The sequence below is a fragment of the Branchiostoma belcheri genome, unplaced genomic scaffold, assembly GCF_001625305.1.
Source record: "Branchiostoma belcheri isolate BF01 breed outbred unplaced genomic scaffold, Haploidv18h27 scaffold254, whole genome shotgun sequence".
Classification (NCBI taxonomy): Eukaryota; Metazoa; Chordata; class Leptocardii; order Amphioxiformes; family Branchiostomatidae; genus Branchiostoma; species Branchiostoma belcheri.
The window spans coordinates 112,763-130,668 of NW_017803859.1; the positions used below are offsets into that span (position 1 = coordinate 112,763).

General features: G+C 40.6%; 1 protein-coding gene across 1 annotated transcript; it reads left to right on the forward strand.

Annotated features, from left to right (window-relative positions):
* The first annotated feature begins 7,244 nt into the window (after positions 1 to 7,244).
* On the forward strand, positions 7,245 to 12,965 carry LOC109471685 (collagen alpha-1(XIII) chain-like). Its single transcript, XM_019771024.1, has 4 exons — positions 7,245 to 7,671; positions 9,359 to 9,489; positions 11,270 to 11,372; positions 12,033 to 12,965. The coding sequence occupies exons 1-4, from the start codon at positions 7,245 to 7,247 to the stop codon at positions 12,803 to 12,805; spliced, it is 1,434 nt and encodes a 477-aa protein (XP_019626583.1). The 3' UTR covers positions 12,806 to 12,965.
* The last annotated feature ends 4,941 nt before the right edge of the window (positions 12,966 to 17,906 follow it).

Genomic DNA, 17,906 nt, shown 5'->3' on the forward strand with positions numbered 1-17,906 from the left:
AGACTTAATTCTATGGATGACATCCGCGCGCATTGATTTTCCCCTGTTTGAAAAAAAAAAAAATCACGTCCACCGAGGCTCTGGCCTGGCTCTAGGACTGGGTAGTCCATTGTAGTTAGCGACAATACGGAGCCGGGCACCCAGGCTACCGAAGCTCCACGACGCAAGAACTCAGTACATACGTACAGTGCCGATTCATAAATTCCGCAAAAAGCCAGCATGTTGCGGCTTGTCGTATACGTCGCTAAGTACTACCGCAAATTCACAATTCCAGCTGTGTATTCCTGTGGTTTATTAGCATTTTTATTTTTGGCCGGAACTTTTTTATTCGCCCACGCGCACTAGTTTGGGGGTCTTCAGAGGGTCTTTTAAGGCCGCACAACACAGTATTTATGGGCGAACCCCGTAGTCAAAAGTAGTCCGGGCACAAAGTAGTGCTGCACAATACTAGAGAAGGGTGCAGAGATTGTTCTGAGCATGGTATCGAGATAGAACCTGTGGTAAATGTTAGAGGAATATGTCAGTTTTGAGACTGTAGAAGTTGACTTATGGTGCGTGTTCAGTCGGCGTAGATTTGCGCTTGGATACTTGTCCCGCCTAGTACTGTGCGTCGGCTGCAGTTCCATGACCTCCGCAATGGCGCTAATAAAAGAGGGCATGAGAAGAAAACTAGCCGGCAAATTTGAGCTCATTTTCGCATATGCTGTACACTATACCCTGAAATTAAACATATCAAAAATCTGAACCTTGCTTGTGCACCCTACTATGATTTTCAGTGAGTCGAAGTGAGTCACTTTGGGGTCCTTAACTATAGAAATCCCCATAGGGCTAAAACTGTGTTGTGCCGCCTTGAACCCCACGGGAATTAATAAACCGTGTAAAATTTAGGTGAAATTGCTTAGTATATCTGGTACTGACGTCGGTTCAAGTAAAATACACCAGTTTATTTCACCGTCAGACCTCCGTTGCCATGGCAACGGCCACTAGGACAGTCCCCTATGCTTTACTATGGGAGTTCCCCACTGGCCCGAGAACGCGTACCCCCCCCCCTTTTTTCTGCCGTAAAAACGGCTTACACTAACTAAAAATCACTCAGAACGTGAGAGGATACAACAATGATACCCGCTAGCCAGAAAAAGTCGGCTGGAATAGTAAACTTGACCTGATAAGAAGACCATTAAATGGCCCGTCATTAGGGCCTTGTACGGGACCTAGCCCTACGACAGGTGCCGAAGTGCAAAGTTGCCGAAATCTCAGCAACAGTTTGGATTTGTGGGATAAAATTTGGCCAAGTTTCACATCTTGACTAGTTTTATCGCATAAACGAAAAAAATTCAAGGTCAAGTTCGTTTAAGGCCGCACAACACAGTATTTATGGGCGAACCCCGTAGTCAAAAGTAGTCCGGGCACAAAGTAGTGCTGCACAATACTAGAGAAGGGTGCAGAGATTGTTCTGAGCATGGTATCGAGATAGAACCTGTGGTAAATGTTAGAGGAATATGTCAGTTTTGAGACTGTAGAAGTTGACTTATGGTGCGTGTTCAGTCGGCGTAGATTTGCGCTTGGATACTTGTCCCGCCTAGTACTGTGCGTCGGCTGCAGTTCCATGACCTCCGCAATGGCGCTAATAAAAGAGGGCATGAGAAGAAAACTAGCCGGCAAATTTGAGCTCATTTTTCGCATATGTTGTACACTATACCCTGAAATTAAACATATCAAAAATCTGAACCTTGCTTGTGCACCCTACTATGATTTTCAGTGAGTCGAAGTGAGTCACTTTGGGGTCCTTAACTATAGAAATCCCCATAGGGCTAAAACTGTGTTGTGCCGCCTTGAACCCCCACGGGAATTAATAAACCGTGTAAAATTTGGTGAAATTTGCTTAGTATATCTGGTACTGACGTCGGTTCAAGTAAAATACACCAGTTTATTTCACCGTCAGACCTCCGTTGCCATGGCAACGGCCACTAGGACAGTCCCCCTATGCTTTACTATGGGAGTTCCCCCACTGGCCCGAGAACGCGTACCCCCCCCCCCCTTTTTCTGCCGTAAAAACGGCTTACACTAACTAAAAATCACTCAGAACGTGAGAGGATACAACAATGATACCCGCTAGCCAGAAAAAGTCGGCTGGAATAGTAAACTTGACCTGATAAGAAGACCATTAAATGGCCCGTCATTAGGGCCTTGTACGGGACCTAGCCCTACGACAGGTGCCGAAGTGCAAAGTTGCCGAAATCTCAGCAACAGTTTGGATTTGTGGGATAAAATTTGGCCAAGTTTCACATCTTGACTAGTTTTATCGCATAAACGAAAAAAAATTCAAGGTCAAGTTCGTTTGAACCCCCACGGGAATTAATAAACCGTGTAAAATTTGGTGAAATTTGCTTAGTATATCTGGTACTGACGTCGGTTCAAGTAAAATACACCAGTTTATTTCACCGTCAGACCTCCGTTGCCATGGCAACGGCCACTAGGACAGTCCCCTATGCTTTACTATGGGAGTTCCCCACTGGCCCGAGAACGCGTACCCCCCCCCCCTTTTTCCTGCCGTAAAAACGGCTTACACTAACTAAAAATCACTCAGAACGTGAGAGGATACAACAATGATACCCGCTAGCCAGAAAAAGTCGGCTGGAATAGTAAATTTGACCTGATAAGAAGACCATTAAATGGCCCGTCATTAGGGCCTTGTACGGGACCTAGCCCTACGACAGGTGCCGAAGTGCAAAGTTGCCGAAATCTCAGCAACCGTTTGGATTTGTGGGATAAAATTTGGCAAAGTTTCACATCTTGACTAGTTTTATCGCATAAACGAAAAAAAATTCAAGGTCAAGTTCGTTTGAACCCCCACGGGAATTAATAAACCGTGTAAAATTCGGTGAAATTTGCTTAGTATATCTGGTACTGACGTCGGTTCAAGTAAAATACACCAGTTTATTTCACCGTAAGACCTCCGTTGCCATGGCAACGGCCACTAGGACCGTCCCCTATGCTTTACTATGGGAGTTCCCCACTGGCCCGAGAACGCGTACCCCCCCCCTTTTTCTGCCGTAAAAACGGCTTACACTAACTAAAAATCACTCAGAACGTGAGAGGATACAACAATGATACCCGCTAGCCAGAAAAAGTCGGCTGGAATAGTAAACTTGACCTGATAAGAAGACCATTAAATGGCCCGTCATTAGGGCCTTGTACGGGACCTAGCCCTACGACAGGTGCCGAAGTGCAAAGTTGCCGAAATCTCAGCAACAGTTTGGATTTGTGGGATAAAATTTGGCCAAGTTTCACATCTTGACTAGTTTTATCGCATAAACGAAAAAAATTCAAGGTCAAGTTCGTTTAAGGCCGCACAACACAGTATTTATGGGCGAACCCCGTAGTCAAAAGTAGTCCGGGCACAAAGTAGTGCTGCACAATACTAGAGAAGGGTGCAGAGATTGTTCTGAGCATGGTATCGAGATAGAACCTGTGGTAAATGTTAGAGGAATATGTCAGTTTTGAGACTGTAGAAGTTGACTTATGGTTCGTGTTCAGTCGGCGTAGATTTGCGCTTGGATACTTGTCCCGCCTAGTACTGTGCGTCGGCTGCAGTTCCATGACCTCCGCAATGGCGCTAATAAAAGAGGGCATGAGAAGAAAACTAGCCGGCAAATTTGAGCTCATTTTCGCATATGTTGTACACTATACCCTGAAATTAAACATATCAAAAATCTGAACCTTGCTTGTGCACCCTACTATGATTTTCAGTGAGTCGAAGTGAGTCACTTTGGGGTCCTTAACTATAGAAATCCCCATAGGGCTAAAACTGTGTTGTGCCGCCTTGAACCCCCACGGGAATTAATAAACCGTGTAAAATTTGGTGAAATTTGCTTAGTATATCTGGTACTGACGTCGGTTCAAGTAAAATACACCAGTTTATTTCACCGTCAGACCTCCGTTGCCATGGCAACGGCCACTAGGACAGTCCCCTATGCTTTACTATGGGAGTTCCCCACTGGCCCGAGAACGCGTACCCCCCCCCTTTTCTGCCGTAAAACGGCTTACACTAACTAAAATCACTCAGAACGTGAGAGGATACAACAATGATACCCGCTAGCCAGAAAAAGTCGGCTGGAATAGTAAACTTGACCTGATAAGAAGACCATTAAATGGCCCGTACATTAGGGCCTTAGTACGGGACCTAGCCCTACGACAGGTGCCGAAGTGCAAAGTTGCCGAAATCTCAGCAACAGTTTGGATTTGTGGGATAAAATTTGGCCAAGTTTCACATCTTGACTAGTTTTATCGCATAAACGAAAAAAATTCAAGGTCAAGTTCGTTTAAGGCCGCACAACACAGTATTTATGGGCGAACCCCGTAGTCAAAAGTAGTCCGGGCACAAAGTAGTGCTGCACAATACTAGAGAAGGGTGCAGAGATTGTTCTGAGCATGGTATCGAGATAGAACCTGTGGTAAATGTTAGAGGAATATGTCAGTTTTGAGACTGTAGAAGTTGACTTATGGTGCGTGTTCAGTCGGCGTAGATTTGCGCTTGGATACTTGTCCCGCCTAGTACTGTGCGTCGGCTGCAGTTCCATGACCTCCGCAATGGCGCTAATAAAAGAGGGCATGAGAAGAAAACTAGCCGGCAAATTTGAGCTCATTTTCGCATATGTTGTACACTATACCCTGAAATTAAACATATCAAAAATCTGAACCTTGCTTGTGCACCCTACTATGATTTTCAGTGAGTCGAAGTGAGTCACTTTGGGGTCCTTAACTATAGAAATCCCCATAGGGCTAAAACTGTGTTGTGCCGCCTTGAACCCCCACGGGAATTAATAAACCGTGTAAAATTTGGTGAAATTTGCTTAGTATATCTGGTACTGACGTCGGTTCAAGTAAAATACACCAGTTTATTTCACCGTCAGACCTCCGTTGCCATGGCAACGGCCACTAGGACAGTCCCCTATGCTTTACTATGGGAGTTCCCCACTGGCCCGAGAACGCGTACCCCCCCCCCCTTTTTCTGCCGTAAAAACGGCTTACACTAACTAAAAATCACTCAGAACGTGAGAGGATACAACAATGATACCCGCTAGCCAGAAAAAGTCGGCTGGAATAGTAAATTTGACCTGATAAGAAGACCATTAAATGGCCCGTCATTAGGGCCTTGTACGGGACCTTGCCCTACGACAGGTGCCGAAGTGCAAAGTTGCCGAAATCTCAGCAACAGTTTGGATTTGTGGGATAAAATTTGGCCAAGTTTCACATCTTGACTAGTTTTATCGCATAACGAAAAAAAATTCAAGGTCAAGTTCGTTTAAGGCCGCACAACACAGTATTTATGGGCGAACCCCGTAGTCAAAAGTAGTCCGGGCACAAAGTAGTGCTGCACAATACTAGAGAAGGGTGCAGAGATTGTTCTGAGCATGGTATCGAGATAGAACCTGTGGTAAATGTTAGAGGAATATGTCAGTTTTGAGACTGTAGAAGTTGACTTATGGTGCGTGTTCAGTCGGCGTAGATTTGCGCTTGGATACTTGTCCCGCCTAGTACTGTGCGTCGGCTGCAGTTCCATGACCTCCGCAATGGCGCTAATAAAAGAGGGCATGAGAAGAAAACTAGCCGGCAAATTTGAGCTCATTTTCGCATATGTTGTACACTATACCCTGAAATTAAACATATCAAAAATCTGAACCTTGCTTGTGCACCCTACTATGATTTTCAGTGAGTCGAAGTGAGTCACTTTGGGGTCCTTAACTATAGAAATCCCCATAGGGCTAAAACTGTGTTGTGCCGCCTTATCCATAAAATTAAGCCTTACTGAGATAAATGTGAATTCCTCAAATCTAGAGTCTGGTCACATTTGCCGTAAGATGAAGGCATCCTTGGAATAGTTTTGGATGTGTCGTGAAAAATTCAATTATTCTCTGTCGGATCCTTGTCGGTGGTTGGTATTGTGTCAGCCTGAAACTTTCGCGAAACCTAAATTGTACGACGGCCGACGATGGATGTGACAGCGCCGTAATCAATCAATCAATCTATCGATCGATAAACCAATCAACCAACCAACCAACCAAAGAACTAACCAACCACATGATCCTATATATGTACAACGTAGCATATTTCAAGCATAAAGTTGGCGTCTTGCCTTTCTTTATTGAAGCAGATCAATGATGTGAGTGATTTCTCTGTATTTTCAGGGTGACACATGCGTTAGAACGTGTCCACGAGTTACAGCAGGACATGGAGAGACACGCTCGCCAAGAGGAGAGAGCACTGACAGAAACGACCAGACGGAGCGGCCGGCGGACTAACATTCTTGCTTAAGAAACCATAATATTCTATTAGCTTTAACTTTAAGGTTTATAATGAAAAAAGATCTAGCCTGATGTACTGATATGTTAGTTTATTGAGAATACTAAATGTGCATTTGAATCAATTATGTTAGCTTTTATATTTTGACTTAGAAATCAGTTAACTGCCTGTCTTGAGCAGATGGCTTTGGTCTAATTTCTTTGTCTTAAATTATATAAGAGGGCCGTCAGAACTGTTTTAATGACTTAGAATAGTACTGTAACAAACAGTTCTAGTTGTATCACAAAAAATTCATTTAGTGGTCCCTCTCTTATGAATAAGATGCAATACACGTCAACAGAGTGAACAATCTTAGAAAAACGACAAATTTGATTCAATCGTTTTCTCGAGTTTCCCGTAGATTTCTCATATATTTCTCCAATTTCCAGGATGTTGTCATAGAAAGGCAGTAAAAGAACGTGTGCTTAGTTTTCTGCTTCTTGGAGGATCAGCAAAAAAAAAGAACTTTATGGTGACATAAAGCTTTTTTGCCATTCTTGACAGGGGCTTTTGAAAAACCCTGTGCCGCCTCTCGTAAAAAACATGCTACTCTGTGTATAAAGTCAAGAAGACTATTTCACAATAAAAAGTACAGAATGTTTTTAGACTTTGTAACGCCGGCTTAAATAGACACACGACAATCGAACAATCAAATTACGCCTTCTGACATTTCTTTTGAAACGATAAGTACTTTGATGTTTATACCGTAATTTTGAAATGAGAGTTTTACACCGAAAATTAGTCTATAATTTGCTGAAAAAACAACATTCCATTCGACACGTAATGCACGGTGTTGATTATTAAAATAAGAACATAAAAGCCGTTACCTCAGCAGACTCACTATGGTACAAATTGCTATATTTACGCATTAAACTGTACAGTACACTGAACAGTACAGTAAAATGCGCAAGCAAGCAAGACCTGTCCGAAACCCTCTCTCCGGGCCCGGCAACGGCCAGACGAGCGGGCAGCATCCGCCGCGATCTCCCGCTGTTCCTCCGCGATCTCCCGCTGTCCCCCCGCGATCTCCCGCTGTCCTACCGCGGAACGGCGCTTCTGGCATGCGGCTGGAAAGTCAAGGCACCTCTTCAGACACGTACATGTACACGTACAAAGAAGCCGAGACAGTGTATCATACAATAAAGGATGAGGATCTGCCGCCGTCTTTAGTTAGCACGAGGCGGCAGGCGGGGGTGGAAAGCGAGGGGCCGCCGTCGCAATCACCTGCCGGCCACCAGCCTGGTTTCAACGGCCATGCCCGCCATGGCGACGGCGCATCCGGCAATCTCCAAGACCAGGACGGTGACGAAGAAACCGAAGCGAAAAAAGGTAACGCAACCAACACATCTACACGGCCAGGTACCCTCAACATATATATGACTATATGACTTTCGCCCTTTTGAATTTTAGTTTGTACAGTTGGAAGATATGATAATACTAATAGTATGTATGGTTTACATGTACAAGTGTATATGCCTAACGACCAAGATCAGCTTGAACCAATGTGTTGTATTTTTACCAATTTCTAATTTCATATTTTTCAACTTTCAGTGACGAAAGTTGAACTAAAAGTCTTACAAAGACTGATATATTCAACATCGTTGCTTAAATATCAATGACCAGTTAAGAAGTTGCACTCTTTCAAACATGACATGTATTACTTTACAAAGGGCACCACAGCTCTTTCGGTACATGGCAGAATGCATGTTTAAAATGTTAAAAGTCCAAAGAGGGGAGGATTTTGTTCAAAAATTACAATATTGCAACAAACAAGTTATTATCATAATAGTAATTCTTATGTCCCTTCTGCCTAAATGCTTAAGTCAGATGATGGTTGTGTGAAAAGAAGTCCTTTGTTACTTTTGGTGTCCTTGATTGGACTGTTGTTTTAGTCTTTGCAAGCTTTTGCCCAACACAGGGGTAGACAGTATGAATTAATGGTAAAATGTGTCTGATCTTCTAACTCCATGATGTAACCAAGGAAATTTTACGTAAAATGCCCTTGATGTAACTTAAGGTAAATAAGTTCGAGCATTTAGCTCTAATTCATTGTGATTTTCGTAATGTAACTAGAAGATTAGAATAATGTACGTTATATTGTTGTGGGTGAATTGTGTGACTGTATTAACACCAATAACATCATGTTTGTGGTTGTTTCAATTGGCCCTCGCCCAGTATCACCCGTAACCAACTGACCTCCCCTCCCTGCCGATCGTGTAAACTCGCCTGAGGTTATTGGACTAAACTTGTTGTAGGGGTAAAATTCCCTGACAATCGTTAATTCAAATAACAACAGAGCACTGTTTAGGGAGATTTTGGAAAAAAAAAAGTTTCGTATGCATGTGCTTTGGGACTAGTCTTTTTATATGTGGGTGTAATAGTCCATTTTCAAAGCATGTTAGTTGAATCCCTTGATTAGATTTCTTAAATAGCTGTCATAAGACATGAATCAGGTATTATATTTAAAAGAATTGGTGTAAGTATGTAAGCTTCCACTTGATATTTAGCAACTAGATGTAGAGTGACTGTTATGTTGTAGTAGATTAACTGGGTAGGCAGTTAAGCACCCTGGAGAATCTGCAGTCATAAACTTACCTGTAGTACTACCTGGGTGCATTTTTTGTCTGCTATGTACTTCTGATGTTGTCGGGACATCTCATGAATGTTGTAGTCTTGAATTGGCAGTTCTCATGTGGCTTTTGAGTATCATCATATGATAATACATGCATTTCATTAAAAGCGTTGTTATTACGTCATAACCTTTATTTAGCCATTACTGCTTGCACTAGGTCACTTTTAAAATGCATGTATAAAAAGTAGAGATTCTTGGCTTTCCATTGATGTATAACATAATGGGGATGTTTTAGACGAACGTAACCCAAAATAATTAAAATTAAAGTAGTACTATACTACTATGCATTTCTGTACGGTCTGGAAACCCCAGCACAGGGAGCGTATAAACCGACAGGACAACGGTTGACAATCTACATTTATTTTACAGATCGAACTTATCCAGGTAAAACAGGTGTCCGCTTTGGTGTCTGTGGCTTCATCCGCTCCCACCACATCAGCCTGGCCGCCGGTATCGCCGTGCTGCTGAGTCTTGTTGCTGTAGGACTCGCCCCTTTGGCGTTGCTCAACAAAGAGGTAAATACATAACCGTAATATCACAGATCTATTTTTACCTCCATGAAAAATGGAGGTATTGTTTTTGGTGTGTCTGTCTGTGTGTGTGCGTGTGTCTGTCGGTGTGTGTGCTTGTGTTTCCGCACATTTGTAGTCAGCATAACTTCATAACACCTTAAGTTTATGGATTATGATGATATTTAGTATGTTGGTAAGTCTTAGGAAGACAAAGGTCAAGGTCAAATATGGACCTCCTGGTGGATGACCTTGGTACTGCAGCAGAACTTCTGGTTTTTTAATCGTTTGTCCTGAACACGCTATGGTCTTGACCTTTTGGTGACAGATAGCGTTTCCTGTCAGGAATAAGTGGTGTGAGTTTGGTCCCCCAGCTTGTTCTGGAACTGCAGGGCACTTTCTTGAAAAATCTTTAAAAGCCAATAAGTCCAAATAGAAACTACGTATTTTCATCATATTTTGTGTGTAGGTAGCTGAAAGAGATTTGTACATAATAAAATCCAAATTATGCAAATGAGGACTTAATTTGCATAATCAATCGAAAAATTCTATTATTACACTATTTTGCATAATAGGACTTTCATACATGTAATGTATGTAATTTACGGCAGATAGAACATCAACAGATACCAATAATGCAAATAATGATATAATGTGCATAATCAATTTGAAAATTCTGTGATTTCTTGATGGTGAATGATGAGAATTAATTTTATACCATATGACATGAGTAAGTTACTTAAAGGTTAACATTAAAATGCATATATTATGTTGATATAGAGGTCATTCGCATAATTAATGAAGACATGTTACTTGAAATATTGCCAAAAGATAGGAATTTCACAAGCAAAATATTATAAATTGAGCAAATTAGAAAACCATAAATTTAACTATACTAGAGTATGCTAATTGTGATATTATATTTGAATGAGAATAATCCCTCGAAAAACATTTACATAAACTCTATATATTTCATGGAGGTATGATGTCTCAGAATTCTTGTTTACATATTTATTCTTCTAAGCAGCATTCGTTTATTCTTCGTTATTGTGATCACGGGACACTATCTAGTTGTAGTCTAATCCTGGCCTTCTGTCCTTGTCAATTTCTTGCGGGTTTTGGTATTCTGGCGTTCTTACTTCCGGAGCGGAAGTATTGTTTTTGGTAGCACTAAGGGGGAAGGGGGCTCTTCTTCATAGATAGCACTGAGGTTTGGAACTAGATGTAGAATGGGATTGAGTTTCAGTTGATTGACAGGGTTGTGATCTATGCATGAAACATCACCAGGGCTGGAAATACTGGGTGCACGTGCCCAGAATCAGAGTTGTGCACCTTTTTTTTTCTCTGGGTGCACTTTTGCACACAAATATTTTTCTAGGAATTTGTAACATTAGAAATGTATAATAGTATACCGGATATTCTTGGTCTCTAAGTATCAGAAATATGATATAATCTTTGTTGTAGTACTTGTTTAAAATTTTGAAGTTAGCTCTCATTTTAGATTCAAGCTCAGAAGAGGAGCAGTAAGACTTGCAATTAGGTTTTGTTTCATATGGTGCACCCAAAACATTTTTGTGCACTTAGAATTTTTTAGGTTGGGTGCACTGGTGCACATATTCCCAAAAATGATAAGTGTAATACCGGAGTAAGTTACTTCATACACCGCTATGAGAAATGAATTCTATTATAAGATCGTGCAGATCTCAACAATAATAAAATACAGTTCAAATTTATCCACAAAGTCTCTAAATACTTCTCTGGACACAAATCTCCGATCTCTTGTCAGGAAATGTCTCAAATCTCGATCACTATTGGCGCTTTAAAGCGTGACCTGGACAACAGAACTGCTCTTTTGGAGAAACGTCTTAACGAGATAATAACAGCTATGGGTAAGTTTGGTTGTTTTGATACTATCGCCTTTGACGGGAAGCTATAACTTTGTTTCTCCAACAGCACATTCTTTTGGAAGGAACCGATTCATATCGTTATATTCATATAAGATCATGTTAATGGAACTGGAAGGCAAAACATGAGTCACCTAATACTGAATATATTTCCAAAATCGTATGATCTAAAATAGAGTAAAAATGTTTCAACTTTTTAGCCTGCAATTTCAACTTTTTAAAGACGATCTACATAATTATCATCTAATAATTGGTAAAGATGTTTAATTGTAACAAAAATATTTTAGATCCTTGTTTTTAATGTAAATGTCAGTCTTCACTCCCAGGCAATCAAAACCAAGAACTTTCTCAGCTACCAGGGTATTTTGGCACAAGTTCATTAAATCATTATACATTGTCCCACAATGCATCAAATCATCTGCACCATCAACGTCCCACAAACACATAAAGAACAGGCTGAAAATACATACGTACACAAGCAGACCCCGTTGCAATATTGCTAGTAGCATAATTACCTGTGTTTTTTATGGTGTGCTGGTTATGTTATGTGTTATAGGTTTCATACATTACCCCATGAATAGCTAGTCGCAGTAAACATTGTACTCACTAATGGACATCTTTAAAATAAACTAAATAAAATTACAGATGATCGTGGACCTGTCGGGCCCAGTGAAAAGAAACCCATTGGCTCAGCTTGTCTTGGTTGTGTTGGGCCCCCTGGTCCTCCTGGAACTGCCGGGCCTTCTGGGCCTCCCGGAGAGAGGGGACCAGTGGGTCAGCCGGGACCTGGATCTGTTGGGCTTCCTGGGCCTTCCGGAGAAAGGGGTTCCGTCGGGCCTCCCGGGCCACCCGGGGAAAGGGGTCCCATTGGCCCAGAGGGACCTGGATCTGTTGGACCACCTGGGCCTTCCGGAGAGAGGGGTCCCGTGGGGCCTCCTGGGCCACCCGGAGAAAGGGGTCCCATTGGCAAAGAGGGACCTGGATCTGTCGGGCCACCTGGGCCTTCCGGAGAGAGGGGTCCCGTGGGGCCTCCTGGGCCACCCGGAGAAAGGGGTCCCATTGGTCCAGAGGGACCTCGATCTGTCGGACCGCCTGGGCCTCCCGGAGAAAGGGGTCCCGTGGGGCCTCCTGGGCCTGACGGGGAAAGGGGTCCCGTAGGGCCTCCAGGGCCACCAGGAGAAAGGGGTCCCACTGGCCCATTGGGACCTGGATTTGTGGGACCACCTGGGCCTCCCGGAGAAAGGGGTCCCATGGGTCTGCCGGCACCTGGGTTTGTCGGGCATCCTCGCTCTAAGTCGCCGCCGCCAGCTGGGTCCATCGGTCCGCCTAGCCTTCCCAGAAGCGCAGTGCACTCTGCCGGAAAAGCTGAAACACTCCAAGAGGGCACGGTGAATGCAGGTACTTGTAAAAATCTGTAAGGCCTCAGTAAGAAAGTTTTATGGATGACATAGGCGCGTGAATTAATTTTCGCCTGAGGACACAGACTTAATTGTATGAATGGCATATTCTGAATACTCCAAAACTAGTGCGCGCGGGCAAATAAAAAAGAATTCCGGCCAAAAATAAAAATGCAACTAAACCACAGGGATGCAAAGCTGGTATTTTGAATTTACAAAAGTACATAGCGACGTATATGATAAGCCGGCACAAGCTGGCATTTTTTTGCATTTGTAAACCGGCATGGTAGGTACGTACTGAGTTCTTGAGTCGTGGATCTTGTAGCCTGGGTGTAATTCTCCATAGTTACCACCGGCCCCGTATTGTCGCTATTTAAGATGTCTCGAAGGAGGTGCTCTTTTTTGAGAACAGGAGCGCGAATGTCATCCATAAAATTAAGTCGGTGTGGCCAGATTTAAAAAAGAAATTATTTCCCTCTGAAAGTGGCCAGCATGCCGAAAATGGGGGTTAAAGATATCTGTTGTCTGGCCACAACGTGGATGACAGATAGATATGATGAGAGGAGACAAGATAAGGCTCTGATTTATGTTGTCTTTTACTTTGAAGCAGCTATGCATTTTATTCCTTTTATATGTGTTGTTCCCTGAATCAAAACTATTTTGTACAATGATTGAAAACATTTATTTTTAGTGACAAATGGATGTTGTATTAGTTGGCCGTTAACTTAGTACAATATTCTTGTTTATCAAGGTTTATGATATCAAAATTTAAAAATGTAGGAATCTTATTTTTTTGGCCCGCCTTGTTTTGTTTTCGTCCTTTCACATTGCGTTTGGAGTCTGTGTAAGATGTCATCCATAAAATTGACTGTATCTGTGTGTTTCCGAAAATTTGTAGTCATCACAAATTAATAGATTGTAATGATTTTTTGGCATGTTGGTAGATCGTAAATGCATGTAGAAAGGCAAAGATCAAGGTCAAATACGGGCACCTGGTGGCTGACCTTAGAACGGCAGCAGAAAAACAGTTTTTGTATCCTTTACCCTGACCGTGCTACGGTGTAGCAAAGTGCTGACCTTTGGATGACAGATAGCCTTTTACTGACAGAAATACGTGATGTGAGTTTTGTCCCTCTAGCAGCTTGTTCTGAAACAGCACAAGAGTTTCTTGCGAATTCTTTTAAAGCGGACTTTTAAAGTCCAGAGAGGAACAACGTATTTTTCATCTCTTTTGGTACGTAGGTAGCTTAAAGAGTGATGTAAAAATTAGATGTAAATTAGGCAAATAAAGATAATTTGCATAATGAGGGAGGAAACACTGTTAGTACGGTGTTTTACATGATATTCATTTTTACTTATATTATATATCGTCTATGGCAGGTCTAACATTGATAGATTCCAGTTATGCCAATAAGGCATCCCTAATCTGCATAATTAACGTGAAGCCCAAAATTTCGAATAAAACAAATTTTTAATTTGAATTGCAATAAATTGCAATGTATTTTGGTGAATATGACCTTATCTTCTAGTTTTTTTTTCTAAATAACTCTGACAAGTAAAGAAACTTTTACAAAAACAATATTTTAATGGAGGTATAAGTCCTTCAAATTCCTGTTTTTTTTTTAAGTAGAAAACAAAAATAAAACAGATTATGGTTATTACAACCTTATTCCCTTAATGAATGACTGATGGAAATAAAAAAAAATACATTTTCATAAGCTCTCGATATTTCATGGATTCTTAATACTTATCCCTGCTGCACAAGGACAAGGCTCACAGTTTTCTAAAGAAGACAGTAGGGATTTATTTTTAAAAAAAATTATCTAAATATGTTCAATTATAGAGCATCTCACGATTTTTCAGTCCTGGTATTGGGCCAGTCCCAGTTTTACGCATAGTATTATCATATTTTTCATTTGTGCACATTGTCTTTCCAGCACCCTGTAATAAAGGCTTTACGTACTTTGAGGGAATCGGCTACAAGATTTTTGGAATGAAAAAGTCATTCCGGATAGCGGACAAAACCTGTCGTAAACTCGGCGCTACCCTCGCCATGCCCCGAGACGCTCGTGCAAAGAACTTCCTAGCCAGTATGAGATATGCCCCCCGTACTTACTGGATCGGCCTGTATGACCATGATGAAGAGGGAAAGTTTAAGTGGCTGGATGGTACTACCCTTGGGAAGTACAAACAGTGGGCCCCTGGACAACCAGTTGGCAATAAAACCGGAAGTGATAAAGATTGCGTCGTTACCAGACGTAATTCAAAGACTTCAGGAAAGTGGGAGGACCGACCATGCAGCGACAGGTATTCCTTCATCTGCCAAAGTGTTGCAGGTGAGTCAAATAAACATATATAGTTACTCTTTCCAAAAATAATTCCATCAGGTTGGGTGGGTGAACAGCATGAAAGTTCATCTGAGTTGGTAAATTACATTATGAAAAATGTTAAATTTTTCTCCAACTCATAAATTTTACTCACCGGAATTTTCGACTGAATCACTCAGTCTTCCTCAGCTATCTGACCCAATTGCTGTGGACACGTGATTTTTCCCACGTGTGACGTCAGCAAAGGGTCAAAAGGTTGTCAGAAGTCGATATCGCTCCCCGTCCCGGTTGAGAGATAGTAGAAGTGCCCTGATGTATATGGCCTGAATAAAGTTGGTTTGGGTGAATATAGGATATTGTGATTTTCTTCTCCACAACCAGGAATTACTTCCAACCTTTCTTGGTAATACGTTTCGGTATACAGCGTTACTGTAAAGTCATGTTAGCAACACAAGACAGCATCACAGCAAAATGGTTCTTTCTTTTGGGATGGGAGTTTAAACTCTTGTTAAAATTGCTGACTCGTATTTTGTTGCTTATTCATTCACAAGTTTTAGTGTCTTGTTAGCTATAGGTATTCTTTATTTGCCACAATGTACAAGTGTGTCCAACTTGAGCCCGTCGTCACTTTATCTTTGTTTTTTTGTGTATAATATATTGATTTTTCTAAAAAGTATACAAATGAAACAATCTTGGTACACACCTAATACTATATCAGAATAACGATTATGGTATGGAGGGTATATCACATTCGTTTATATCTTTACAGGATGTGGCTAGATGACAGGCCAAGCTTTTACCATAACTTAACAAGCCCATTAGGTTTCTCCGGCGGGATTTTTACTCAGTGGGACTAAGACATTGAGCTTTCTTTTCACTGGCTCTAGCAGTCGATAAAATAAAAAGAAAATTGTAAGGCAATCATAGCGTGGTACAGAAATACTAGAAAATATAAGGTTTCCATGAATATAATGCAAACAGTCATGTGACAGTTACCTCTCGTTACTTTTATCCATTATCAATTTTGGTTAAACCTAAATTATTATTATTTATCATCGATGTTACATTTGATTTGATTTCTGTATATGACCAGTACAACTTAATTTCCTGTATTTATTATATATTATGTTAAGTTATAATTTATGTTATATCTGATTCTCTGTACCTTTTGATTTGTTTTGATTTTGTATTTTGTCGGTGCCTTATAAGCCCATATGGGCTGGGCGGCATATTGATCACAATGGCACGATAATAATTCATTCATTCATTCATAGATTGATGATCTATTGATTCTGCATTAACTCTTAGTAAATGCCATCCTTACACACAGAGCTAAAAACTGAAAAATGCCACTCAAAATAATATCCTGCATGTTATTGAGTAGAATATTTGGTATGTATGTCGTCTGCAGACAAACACACTACGGAAAGAACCCGAAAAAAACATGTAAACTAGACTTTTTCGTTAATAGGCAATTACTTTTTTTTCTTAATTGGACCTTTTTTTACATGTTCAAGTTATTTCATTGATTGCATCATAATTCATTATAGATGACAGTATGTTCTATTTATGGTTTTTGATGCTACTGATTTTGTACTAATTGTATTCTTATCCTGTTCGATTATTTTGTAAAATATTATCAATTAACCTGTGTTTTTAAAGAATTGAAATTTTATTATATATCTTTCCATTAATAATGTAGTTGTTGCTATAGCCCGTAGGTGGATAAAAACAAATGAAAATCATGTCTAAAAAACAACAACTAACGTTTAATGTAAGAACAAAATTGGAGTTCAAAGAAACCATTGTATTCTTATCCTGTTCGATTATTTGGTAAAAAATTATCAATTAACCTGTGTTTTTATAGAATTGAAATTTTATTATATATCTTTCCATTAATTTATATATCTTATTTATATATCTTTCCAATAATGTAGTTGTTGCTATAGCCCGTAGGTGGATCAAAACAAATGAAAATCATGTCTCAAAAAAACAACAACTAACGTTTAATGTGAGAACAAAATTGGAGTTCAAAGAAACCATGTCAACTTACCTTAAGCTAGTTTTTTTCTGTGACGGAATCCCTTAGACGCCACCAAAAGAATGCCATTGTCATTAATGCCGTTACGGAAGTATTTTTGGCTGGTGATGGTTTTGGTTTGTGTTGGGGATGTAGCTCGATGGATAATTATATATTGAATTTATTACTAGTAGTAATGATGCAAATTTATGAGCAATGATTTATTCATTGATTTAATTCACTAAAGTTTACAAATCTAACCTCTTTTAATTATGTAATTTTCCCAAGTATGTCGTAACGATCATGATATATTTCTAATACACTGGGGTAAGTCTTGATTGAAGGTTTCCTTTTTTTTTGTTGGCGTGGTAGTGTGTGAAAATGTTATTTATCATTTATTTTATTTAACCAGAGTAGTACACTCAGGTCTAACTGACCTGTTTTTCAAGTATCCCTGGGGTTACACATAAAAAATACACAATATACATGGGAAAATAAGAATACACAATAAGAATATGCATTACAATTTCAATTCAACATACATACCAATCGTAAAAACATATGCCACTCAAGTCCCACTCACAGAGAGTCTTTGAAAGATGTTCAAGTTGAGAGCTGCCTTTGAAAGATGTTATGTTTGCCTGTGGAACTTTCAGCATGTGAGGATCCCATTGTCTTGTAATGAACAAGAGTATCATTAGGGAGATTATAGAGTCATGAATGCAAAAAGAAGGCATTAACCCTACCTAGACCGGGCTTTTTTTGACATGGGGGG